Raw genomic sequence first — 12,701 nt, 5'->3', positions numbered from 1 at the left:
CCTCAATGCTGCTGCCCGGCTCATCTTCCTCACCAAACGCACTATGTCCACCTCTCCTCTCCTACAAGCCCTTCACTGGCTTCCCTTCCCTTTCAGAATCCATTTCAAGCTTCTCACACTCGCTTACAAAGCCCTCACCCACTCCTCTCCCATCTACATCTCTGACCTTATCTCCCTTTACTCTCCCACCCATCCTCTTCGCTCTGCTAATGCACGCCGACTCTCCTGTCTTCTGATTACTTCCTCCCACTCCTACCTCCAAGATTTTTCACGTGCTGCACCACTTCTCTGGAATTCCCTACCTCTCCCCCTCAGACTCTCCACCTCTCTACAGAACTTCAATCGGGCTCTCAAGACCCACTTCTTCACCAAACCCAGCCAAATCTCATCCTAAGCCTCTGTTCCACGCTCTCTATGTACCCCATCTGTGTCACCCCTGTCTGTCTACCCCTCCCCTTTAGAATGTAAGCTCTCACGAGCAGGGCCCTCTTCCCTCATGTGCTTATCCTTTTCTTACTTTAATAATCCTGAACCGCCCAGATCCCGCAGTTTTTTGGCCACCTTGAAAGTCATCTCTATGTCGTCTACTGGTGTAGTTATGCTTAGTTACCCTGTACTTGTCCTATATTGTCTTCAGCTGTAAGTCACTTTTCCTGTTTTGATTATGTGCATATGTACTCTGTAATTGGGCGCTGCGGAACCCTTGTGGCGCCATATAAATAAAGGATAATAATAATAATAATAATAATAACAACATCCTTTTCTCTAAGTGGGACATTAGACGCCCCCCTCCTCCTATACGCCCCTGGCTGGCTAGGGGGATGATTCTATGGGACATATAGAAATCTGGTGACTGTTTTTTTTACACCTGGTCTTCTCCTCCTATGCCTGTCCTTGGGCTTTGTTACTATTAAATAATTCCAGAAACATCTTCCAGAATTACTGCTCACTACAGATATATACTGGCATTGCTCAGGGCTCTAGTGACAATGACTGGTCAGTGACAGTAATGCTACTGAAGGTTGTTGGGGAAAATGGAAAACTGTTCAAAATAAATGAAAATGATATTGATTTTGTAAATGTTGATCAGATTCTTGCAGCGTCACCTGCACCAGTTCTTCTATATACGGTTACAGGCAGTTATTATGAGTTTCCTGCTATGGAAGGTGTGCTGAACAGGGTTAAAAGTAGTGATGAGCGGATTCGGTTTTACTCGGTTTTACTCGGTTCTCAAAACCGAATCTTATTGGCTATCCAAAACACGTGACACCAGTGAGCCAATAAGATTCGGTTTTGAGAACCGAGTAAAACCGAGTAAAACCGAATCCGCTCATCACTAGTTAAAAGTGAAATGTTTGTAATAAAATTGACACGTTACATGACAAAAATGATTATATAGCAAAGTGTATTTGTTTTACACACATACAGTGGGTGTTACTGAGAATGATTTTGCACTGTGTCCCACCCGTGACATTTGAAAACATTATTTTGCATAAATCTAATACTTCTCTTCTTGTTTTTTTTTGTAATCTATTTTACACCAAGTTCTTACTTCACAATTATTATACATTTTATCCCACCTGTACATTCACAGAGATTGTATGAAACTGCTCACTATGTATGAAGGTAGGTCGCTATGTGAGAAGGTAGGTCTACTTTCTGTCCCACCCAGTGGTGCAAGTAGAAAAGATTTCTTAGTGGTACTGTGTGTGTTCGCCAAAAAATGGGTGTGGCCACATGGGGGTGTGGTCAATGACAATGGGGGCCAGATACACATATGACCCCAGAAGTGCCAGATAAACACATGCCCCCACAGTGCCAGATACGCCCCACAGTGCCAGATACACATATGCTCCTACAGTGCCAGATATGCCCCCAAAAGTGCCACATATGCTCCTACAGTGCCAGATACGCCCCCACAGTGCCAGATACACATATCCCCCACAGTGCCAGATATGCCCCCACAGTGCCAGATATGTTCCTACAGTGCAAGATATGCCCCCACAGTGTCAGTTATGCTCCTATAGTGCCAGATATGTGCCCACAGTGCCATATACACGTATGCCCTACAGTGCCAGATACACATATGCCCCACAGTGCCAGATACACATATGCTCCTACAGTGCCAGATATGCCCCCAAAGTGCCACATATGCTCCTACAGTGCCAGATACGCCCCCACAGTGCCAGATACACATATCCCCCACAGTGCCAGATATGCTCCTACAGTGCCAGATATGTTCCTACAGTGCAAGATATGCCCCCACAGTGCCAGTTATGCTCCTACAGTGCCAGATACACATATGCCCCACAGTGCCAGATACACATATGCCCCACAGTGCCAGATACACATATGCCCCACAGTGCCAGATATACATATGCCTCACAGTGCCAGATATACAGCACATATGCCCCCAGTGCCAGATACACATATGCCCCACAGTGCCAGATATGCCCCACAGTGCCAGTTATACATATGACCCACAGTGCCAGATATGCCCCACAGTGCCAGTTATACATATGCCACCAGTGCCAGATATACATATGCCCCACAGTGCCAGTTATACATATGTCCCACAGTGCCAGTTATACATATATCCCACAGTGCCAGATATGCCCCACAGTGCCAGATATACATATGCCCCACAGTGCCAGTTATACATATGTCCCACAGTGCCAGATATGCCCCACAGTGCCAAATATACCTATGTCCCACGTAGCCAGATATACACATATGCCCCCAGTGCCAGTGCTGCAGTGCAAGATATACATATGTCCCCACAGTGCCAGATATGCCCCACAGTGCCAGTTATACAAATGTTCCACAGTGCCAGTTATACATATGCCGCCAGTGCCAGATATACATATGCCCCACAGTGCCAGTTATACATATGACCCACAGTGCCAGATATGCCCCACAGTGCCAGTTATACATATGCCCCACAGTGCCAGAAATCATAGTCAATATACCGAACCCCCCACCCCCACCCCCCTCTGCTGCTGCTGTGTCTGCTAAGGAGAGGAGAGTGCAGTGCGGTCCCTCAGTGCTGCTCAGTCAGACTCTGGTCTCCGGCACGGCGTGTATCTTCTCATTGAGGTGCCGGTTCGTTAGCCAATCAGAGCTTGTGGACCGGCAGCCAATCAGGAGCTGCGGCTGCCGGTCCGCGAGCTCTGATTGGCTAACAAACCGGCGCCTCAATGAGAAGATACAAGCCGCCGCCGGAGACCACAGTCTGACTGAGCACTGAGGGACCGCGCTCTCCTTCCTTGACACAGCAGCGGGTTGCAAGCATGGCGGTCGGCCCGGCGGTACTGCGTACCGGCTGGTAATTTCTTACCGGTATGCAGTACAGCCCCGTATCGCCATACTTGCAGCACTGGTCCCACCCGTGACACAAGTCACGCCATACCGAATGATGCAAATAAAGAGTTACCATACACATCTTATACCAGGCATTGCACACTGTATGTATACTACCATAATTATGTAACTATACATCATAATATGAGAGAGAGAGAAAACCTTAGTGCAAATGTCCCACCCGTGACAACAGAATGCCCCATAGCTGCCAGCCAGTACCCATCTCCTACCCCCTGTGTATGAGATGCTGCCAGCCAGTACCCACCTCCTGCCTCCTGTGTATAGGACGCTGCCAGCCAGTACCCACCTCCTGCCCCCTGTGTATAGGACGCTGCCAGTCAGTACCCACCTCCTGCCCCCTGTGTATAGGACGCTGCCAGCCAGTACCCACCTCCTGCCCCCTGTGTATAGGACGCTGCCAGTCAGTACCCACCTCCTGCCCCCTGTGTATAGGACGCTGCCAGCCAGTACCCACCTCCTGCCCCCTGTGTATGGGATGATGCCAGTACCCACCTCCTGCCCCCTGTGTATGGGATGATGCCAGCAGTACCCACCTCATGTCCGGCCAGCATGTGCCCCGCATGTACTCCCTGCACAGGTGCAGGCTCCCGCACTCCTCCTCCTCCTCTTTCTTCCGGTACTTGCGGCAGATCCTGACGGGGCTCTGGGCCAGGACCAGCTCTCCCACCTGCGGGAACCTCTGCGCCTCATCCTGCAGGATCTGCCCGATCTGCTCCGGGGGGAGCTCCAGCAGCTGCGTCAGCCGCTCCCTCGGCAGCCGCCCCCCGTGCGAGCACAGCAGCTTGGTCAGGAAGGCGGTGACCGTGGGGTCCGACATGGCCCTGGTCTCCCGGGGGAGGGGGTCCCCTGAGTGCCGGGGCCCCCGGATCACCCCACACTGCCGGGCCCCCGGATCACCTCACACTGCTGGGGTCACCTCACACTGCCGAGCTTAGCGGTGCTCTCTGAGTGCTGTGATAGACTGAGGCTGCCCCTGGTATGTCAGGACTATTATTATCCATCCCGGGGCGGATCCTCCTCTGATGACAGATAAGAGAAACGAAACCTAAACTGACCCCTGTCCCATATCACCTGATGTCTCCTCTCTCCACACAGCGATCTGATTCTGACCTCAGGTAATGATGGTAGAGTGTCAGCTCTGCAAAAAACCTGCGGTCTCCTCTTTCTATGTACCCCTTTTCCACCAAATTCCCAGGTCGTACCCGGCTTAGACCCTCTTTCCCGGGTTTTTCCCGGATCGACTCCGTTTCCACTGAACACGGGTAACCCCAGCAAAACCAGTGTTTGCGGCAATGATGGCCGGCGGAGTACCTGCGTTATCCTGGAGTACTGTTCGCGTTAAGACACAGAGCCGGCCCTAGGCATAGGTAAACTAGGCAAATGTCTAGGGCATTTGGTATGACTAGGGGCACAAGCGGCTTCTGGTGATTAAAATGATATGCGGCATGCCTACATTCTGCGTATGACTGCAGCTGTATCTGCATACAAAATGCTATGTTACAGTGTATGCCTGGAAATCACTGCAATGTAGCATTTCGTATGCAGATACAGCCGCAGTCGCACACAGAATATGGACCCTCATTCCGAGTTGTTCGCTCGCTACCTGCTTTTAGCAGCCGTGCAAACGCTAAGCCGCCGCCCTCTGGGAGTGTATTTTAGCTTAGCAGAAGTGCGAACGAAAGGATCGCAGAGCGGCTACAAAAATATTTTCGAGCAGTTTCAGAGTAGCTCCAGACCTACTCAGCGCTTGCGATCACTTCAGACTAGTTCCTGTTTTGACGTCACGAACACGCCCTGCGTTTGGTCAGCCACGCCTGCGTTTCCCCAGGCACACCTGCGTTTGTATCTGACACGCCTGCGTTTTTCAGCACACTCCCTGAAAACGGTCAGTTACCTCCCAGAAACACCCCATTCCTGTCAATCACTCAGCGGCCAGCAATGCGACTGAAAAGCTTTGCTAGACCTTGTGTAAAAAAACATCGGCTGTTGTGAAAGTACGTTGCGCATGCGCAGAAGTGTCGCTTTTTTGCCTAATCGCTGCGCTGCGAACGAAAACAGCTAGCGAACAACTCAGAATGACCACCATAGGCATGTCGCATATCATTTTAATCAGCAGAAGCTGCTTGTGCATCCTAGCCACATAGTAATGCAAATAAGACGCATTTTCATCAAAAAGGCGCCCAATGTTAGCAGAGCTGCCAGCTGACTCATGCCAGGCATCTCCTGCTGCTTGGCGTATTGAGGCAAGATGTATGAGGACACATCTGTATCCAAGCAGAGGTAGAGGTCGCAGTGTTAGCGGCCATGTGAGTGCTGTGTGCGGGTGGGTTGGTTGTGCAATAGTGTTCTGCATATGTGTAAGGGGCACTATGTGTGTCATTATGTGTATAAGGTCATTAATAATGTGCGGCATATGTGTAAGGGGCATTACTGTGTGGTATTACTGTATGTGTATAAATGCATTACTAATGTGTGGCATCATGTGTATAAGGTGCTCTAATATGTGGCGTAACGTATAGAAAGGGCACTACTGTGTGGTCTAATGTGAATAAAGAGCAATAGGGTATGGGGTGTAATGTGAATAAGGGGCTCTACTGTGAGGAGTAACGTTTATAAGGTAAAGTGATACTACTGTGGGATGTAATATGAATTATGGACACTATCGCATGATATAATGTGATTAAAGTTGCAGTACTGTGGTGTAATTTGAATTGGGGTTACTATTGTGTGGCCATGCCCCTTCCCAGCAAGAACACGCCCATTTTTGGGCTGTGCACCGAATGTGCGCACTGTTCCTATTTAAAATATAGGGGGTAGGAACAGAGGAGTCACTAGGGTTGGTGTCACCCCCCCATGGACCTCCTCCCCTATCACACCATAAGGAATCCTGGCAGGGTCACGCTCTGTTTGAGGGGCGTGGTCCGGACAACGCAGACGTTTCTGGACCTTTTGTCGGGCGGGCCGCAGCGGTTGCATGACGGCACACGCAGCAGCTGTGACCCAAAAGATGGCGGCCCGGCGACTGCCTTCACAGCTAGGGTGCAGAAGCAGAGGGCTACCCTTAAAATGCGAGCGCATCTCTGTATAGCAATGCACTCGTGTATCAGTGGGGGGGTGGGGGACGGCGGCCCCCCCTCATGCTAGAGAAAGCAGTTGTAGTTTTGCTACTTTTAGGGGGAGATTCAAATGTTTGAAAAGTCGGTTGGGTGTCTGTCTATTAGATAGGAAAAAACAGACTCCCAACTGACTTTTCAAACAATTGAATAGCCCCCTTAGCATACTAAACCGCAGCTCAACTGGTGAAATGTGGTGACATGTGGGGATATGGGGTATCGTGGTGAAATGGGGTATCGTGGGGATATGGGGTATCATGTGGAGTCTTGGTGGTGACATGTGGTGTCTTGGTGGTGACATGGAGTATCATGTGGTGTCTTGGTGGTGACATGGGGTATCATGTGGTGTTTTAGAGCTGACATGGGGTATCATGTGGTGTCTTAGAGGTGACATGGGGTGACATGGGGTATCACGTGGTGTCTTGGTGGTGACATGTGGTGTCTTGGTGGTGACATGGGGTATCATGTGGTGTCTTGGTGGTGACACGTGGTGTCTTGGTGGTGACATGGGGTATCATGTGGTGTTTTAGAGCTGACATGGGGTATCATGTGGTGTCTTAGAGGTGACATGGGGTGACATGGGGTATCACGTGGTGTCTTGGTGGTGACATATGGTGTCTTGGTGGTGACATGGGGTATCATGTGGTGTCTTGGTGGTGACACGTGGTGTCTTGATGGTGACATTGGGTATCATGTGGTGTTTTAGAGCTGACATGGGGTATCATGTGGTGTCTTAGAGGTGACATGGGGTATCATGTGGTGTCTTAAAGGTGACATGGGGTATCATGTGGTGTCTTAGAGGTGGCATGGGATTTACTTGGTGGTGGTACTGATTAACCAATTTCCCCTAAACAGCAACCGCAAACATATCCCTGTCCAAGAACCCATTACTGAAGCCCCCCCCATTTCCGTGCATCCATTACCCCATCTCTCCCTAATTCATTATCAATACCTCCTCCCAACACCCATTAGCACATTAATCCACCCACACTATCAGCTCACATAAAGCTCCCCTCACACAGCACCACCCATACTACGCTCAAACAGGACCCATACTACGCTCACACAGCAGCACCCATACTACGTCACACAGCACCCATACTACACTCACACAGCAGCACCCATACTACGCTCACACAGCAGCACCCATACTACGTCACACAGCAGCACTCATACTACGCTCACACAGCAGCACCCATACTACGTCACACAGCACTCATACTACACTCAAACTGCACCCATACTACGCTCACACAGCGGCACCCATACTACGCTCACACAGCGGCACCCCTACTGCGTCACACAGCAGCACTCATACTACGTCACACAGCAGCACTCATACTACGTCACACAGCACTCATACTACGCTCACACAGCAGCACTCATACTACGCTCACACAGCGGCACCCAGACTGCGCTCACACAGCACCCATACTACACAGCACCCATACTACTCTCACACAGCACCCATACTACGCTCACACAGCACCCATACTACACAGCACCCATACTACGCTCACACAGCGCCCATACTAAGCTCACACAGCACCCATACTACATGGCACCCATACCACTCTCACACAGCACCCATACTACTCTCACACAGCACCCATACTACACAGCACTCATATTACGCTCACACAGCGGCCATACTACGCTCACACAGCACCCACACAACACAGCACCCATACCACTCCCAATAGGGTGACACCCGGGTGCGGGCCGCACCCCCCCACCCACCTCGTGACGCCACTGGGTAGGAACACCAAAATGAGGACTGCTATGGTTGAGGGGTGATGGTGCTGGGAAAGGGGTACAGGGTCAGAGGTGGACCTACGGTAGCGGCGGTGCTAGGGGGCACCAGCCAAAATCTTGCCCTGGGCATCATATTGGTTAGGGCCGGCTCTGGTTACACAGCTACTGAGAGAATGAGGCACGTGTGATGCTGTGCCACCTAGTGCATGGTGATTTAAGGAGGAGGGTAGAACGTAATTTCTGATGGAGTGGCTAATTCTCGCCATCAGTATTTGTGCAGGAGGTGAACCCTGATTTCATCCACCATGGAACCATAGTGAAACAACCGAGAATGCGGGTCAGAAACCGCAGGCACGGAGAGGCCTTCCTGACGACTGTGGAAGCCTTTCAGGATGAGCAGTGGATGGCACACTCCTGGATGTCATGTGCTACCTCTCAGTATATACTGGACCTTCTTACCCCAGCACTGACCATGCAGACGACCAAGTTCCAAAAGCCCATCAACCCAAGAAGGAGACTAGCGATTGCTACCCCGGCGGAGTACCGCACTAACCTGTGGTGGTATGCTAGCCCTGGCAGAGTACTGCACAACCTGTGGTGGTATGCTACCCCGGCAGAGTACCGGAAACATGTTTTGGAATGCTACCCCGGTAAAGTACCGCACACCAGACCTGTACTCAGCGCCTTCTTTCTCCAGACCTGTGTTCTCTGTGACCTGTGTGCCCAGTGCCCAGCTCTCCCTCCATGCCCTCTCTCACCTGACCTGTGTTCTCTGTGACCTGTGTGCTCGGTGCCCAGCTCTCCCTCCATGCCCTCTCTCACCTGACCTGTGTTCTCTGTGACCTGTGTGCCTGGTGCCAAGCTCTCCCTCCATGCCCTCTCTCACCTGACCTGTGTTCTCTGTGACCTGTGTGCCTGGTGCCAAGCTCTCCCTCCATGCCCTCTCTCACCTGACCTGTGTTCTCTGTGACCTATGTGCCCAGTGCCCAGCTCTCCCTCCATGCCCTCTCTCACCTGACCTGTGTTCTCTGTGACCTGTGTGCCCGGTGCCAAGCTCTCCCTCCATGCCCTCTCTCACCTGACCTGTGTTCTCTGTGACCTGTGTGCCCGGTGCCAAGCTCTCCCTCCATGCCCTCTCTCACCTGACCTGTGTTCTCTGTGACCTGTGTGCCCGGTGCCAAGCTCTCCCTCCATGCCCTCTCTCACCTGACCTGTGTTCTCTGTGACCTGTGTGCCCAGTGCCAAGCTCTCCCTCCATGCCCTCTCTCACCTGACCTGTGTTCTCTGTGACCTGTGTGCCCAGTGCCCAGCTCTCCCTCCATGCCCTCTCTCACCTGACCTGTGATCTCTGTGACCTGTGTGCCCAGTGCCCAGCTCTCCCTCCATGCCCTCTCTCACCTGACCTGTGTTCTCTGTGACCTGTGTGCCCAGTGCCCAGCTCTCCCTCCATGCCCTCTCTCACCTGACCTGTGTGCCCGGTGCCAAGCTCTCCCTCCATGCCCTCTCTCACCTGACCTGTGTTCCCTGTGACCTGTGTGCCTGGTGCCAAGCTCTCCCTCCATGCCCTCTCTCACCTGACCTGTGTTCTCTGTGACCTGTGTGCCCGGTGCCCAGCTCTCCCTCCATGCCCTCTCTCACCTGACCTGTGTTCTCTGTGACCTGTGTGCCTGGTGCCAAGCTCTCCCTCCATGCCCTCTCTCACCAGACCTGTGTTCTCTGTGACCTGTGTGCCTGGTGCCCAGCTCTCCCTCCATGCCCTCTCTCACCTGACCTGTGTTCTCTGTGACCTGTGTGCCTGGTGCCAAGCTCTCCCTCCATGCCCTCTCTCACCTGACCTGTGTTCTCTGTGACCTGTGTGCCTGGTGCCAAGCTCTCCCTCCATGCCCTCTCTCACCAGACCTGTGTTCTCTGTGACCTGTGTGCCTGGTGCCCAGCTCTCCCTCCATGCCCTCTCTCACCTGACCTGTGTTCTCTGTGACCTGTGTGCCCGGTGCCCAGCTCTCCCTCCATGCCCTCTCTCACCTGACCTGTGTTCTCTGTGACCTGTGTGCCCGGTGCCCAGCTCTCCCTCCATGCCCTCTCTCACCTGACCTGTGTTCTCTGTGACCTGTGTGCCTGGTGCCAGGTGCCAAGCTCTCCCTCCATGCCCTCTCTCACCTGACCTGTGTTCTCTGTGACCTGTGTGCCCAGTGCCAAGCTCTCCCTCCATGCCCTCTCTCACCTGACCTGTGTTCTCTGTGACCTGTGTGCCTGGTGCCCAGCTCTCCCTCCATGCCCTCTCTCACCTGACCTGTGTGCCCAGTGCCCAGCTCTCCCTCCATGCCCTCTCTCACCTGACCTGTGTTCCCTGTGACCTGTGTGCCCAGTGCCAAGCTCTCCCTCCATGCCCTCTCTCACCTGACCTGTGTTCTCTGTGACCTGTGTGCCTGGTGCCAAGCTCTCCCTCCATGCCCTCTCTCACCTGACCTGTGTTCTCTGTGACCTGTGTGCCTGGTGCCAAGCTCTCCCTCCATGCCCTCTCTCACCTGACCTGTGTTCTCTGTGACCTGTGTGCCCGGTGCCCAGCTCTCCCTCCATGCCCTCTCTCACCTGACCTGTGTTCTCTGTGACCTGTGTGCCCGGTGCCAAGCTCTCCCTCCATGCCCTCTCTCACCTGACCTGTGTTCTCTGTGACCTGTGTGCCCAGTGCCAAGCTCTCCCTCCATGCCCTCTCTCACCTGACCTGTGTTCTCTGTGACCTGTGTGCCTGGTGCCCAGCTCTCCCTCCATGCCCTCTCTCACCTGACCTGTGTTCCCTGTGACCTGTGTGCCTGGTGCCCAGCTCTCCCTCCATGCCCTCTCTCACCTGACCTGTGTTCCCTGTGACCTGTGTGCCTGGTGCCCAGCTCTCCCTCCATGCCCTCTCTCACCTGACCTGTGTTCTCTGTGACCTGTGTGCCCGGTGCCCAGCTCTCCCTCCATGCCCTCTCTCACCTGACCTGTGTTCTCTGTGACCTGTGTGCCCAGTGCCAAGCTCTCCCTCCATGCCCTCTCTCACCTGACCTGTGTTCTCTGTGACCTGTGTGCCTGGTGCCAAGCTCTCCCTCCATGCCCTCTCTCACCTGACCTGTGTTCTCTGTGACCTGTGTGCCTGGTGCCAAGCTCTCCCTCCATGCCCTCTCTCACCTGACCTGTGTTCTCTGTGACCTGTGTGCCCGGTGCCAAGCTCTCCCTCCATGCCCTCTCTCACCTGACCTGTGTTCTCTGTGACCTGTGTGCCCAGTGCCAAGCTCTCCCTCCATGCCCTCTCTCACCTGACCTGTGTTCCCTGTGACCTGTGTGCCTGGTGCCCAGCTCTCCCTCCATGCCCTCTCTCACCTGACCTGTGTTCCCTGTGACCTGTGTGCCTGGTGCCCAGCTCTCCCTCCATGCCCTCTCTCACCTGACCTGTGTTCCCTGTGACCTGTGTGCCCGGTGCCCAGCTCTCCCTCCATGCCCTCTCTCACCTGACCTGTGTTCTCTGTGACCTGTGTGCCTGGTGCCCAGCTCTCCCTCCATGCCCTCTCTCACCTGACCTGTGTTCTCTGTGACCTGTGTGCCCGGTGCCAAGCTCTCCCTCCATGCCCTCTGTCACCTGACCTGTGTTCTCTGTGACCTGTGTGCCCGGTGCCAAGCTCTCCCTCCATGCCCTCTCTCACCTGACCTGTGTTCTCTGTGACCTGTGTGCCCGGTGCCCAGCTCTCCCTCCATGCCCTCTCTCACCAGACCTGTGTTCTCTGTGACCTGTGTGCCTGGTGCCAAGCTCTCCCTCCATGCCCTCTCTCACCAGACCTGTGTTCTCTGTGACCTGTGTGCCTGGTGCCCAGCTCTCCCTCCATGCCCTCTCTCACCTGACCTGTGTTCTCTGTGACCTGTGTGCCCAGTGCCCAGCTCTCCCTCCATGCCCTCTCTCACCTGACCTGTGTTCCCTGTGACCTGTGTGCCTTGTGCCCAGCTCTCCCTCCATGCCCTCTCTCACCTGACCTGTGTTCCCTGTGACCTGTGTGCCCGGTGCCAAGCTCTCCCTCCATGCCCTCTCTCACCTGACCTGTGTTCCCTGTGACCTGTGTGCCTGGTGCCCAGCTCTCCCTCCATGCCCTCTCTCACCTGACCTGTGTTCTCTGTGACCTGTGTGCCCGGTGCCCAGCTCTCCCTCCATGCCCTCTCTCACCTGACCTGTGTTCTCTGTGACCTGTGTGCCCGGTGCCCAGCTCTCCCTCCATGCCCTCTCTCACCTGACCTGTGTTCTCTGTGACCTGTGTGCCCGGTGCCAAGCTCTCCCTCCATGCCCTCTCTCACCTGACCTGTGTTCCCTGTGACCTGTGTGCCCGGTGCCAAGCTCTCCCTCCATGCCCTCTCTCACCTGACCTGTGTTCTCTGTGACCTGTGTGCCCAGTGCCAAGCTCTCCCTCCATGCCCTCTCTCACCTGACCT

The 12,701-nt window shown here is 53.8% G+C and overlaps 1 protein-coding gene across 1 annotated transcript in view; it reads right to left on the bottom strand.

The window, feature by feature from the left end:
- The window catches only part of LOC134933802 (uncharacterized), a 31,418-nt gene extending 27,064 nt beyond the window's left edge, over positions 1–4,354 (bottom strand). Inside the window, exon 1 of the mRNA XM_063929262.1 lies at positions 3,915–4,354. Coding sequence (XP_063785332.1) covers positions 3,915–4,198 — 284 coding nt within the window. The 5' untranslated portion in view covers positions 4,199–4,354. The remainder of the gene's footprint in view (positions 1–3,914) is intronic.
- Positions 4,355–12,701: the final 8,347 nt, after the last annotated feature.

The sequence above is a fragment of the Pseudophryne corroboree genome, chromosome 6 (assembly GCF_028390025.1).
Source record: "Pseudophryne corroboree isolate aPseCor3 chromosome 6, aPseCor3.hap2, whole genome shotgun sequence".
Taxonomy (NCBI): Eukaryota; Metazoa; Chordata; class Amphibia; order Anura; family Myobatrachidae; genus Pseudophryne; species Pseudophryne corroboree.
The sequence above is the reverse complement of the archived record's forward strand: the minus strand, read 5'-3'. Positions and strand labels throughout refer to the sequence as shown.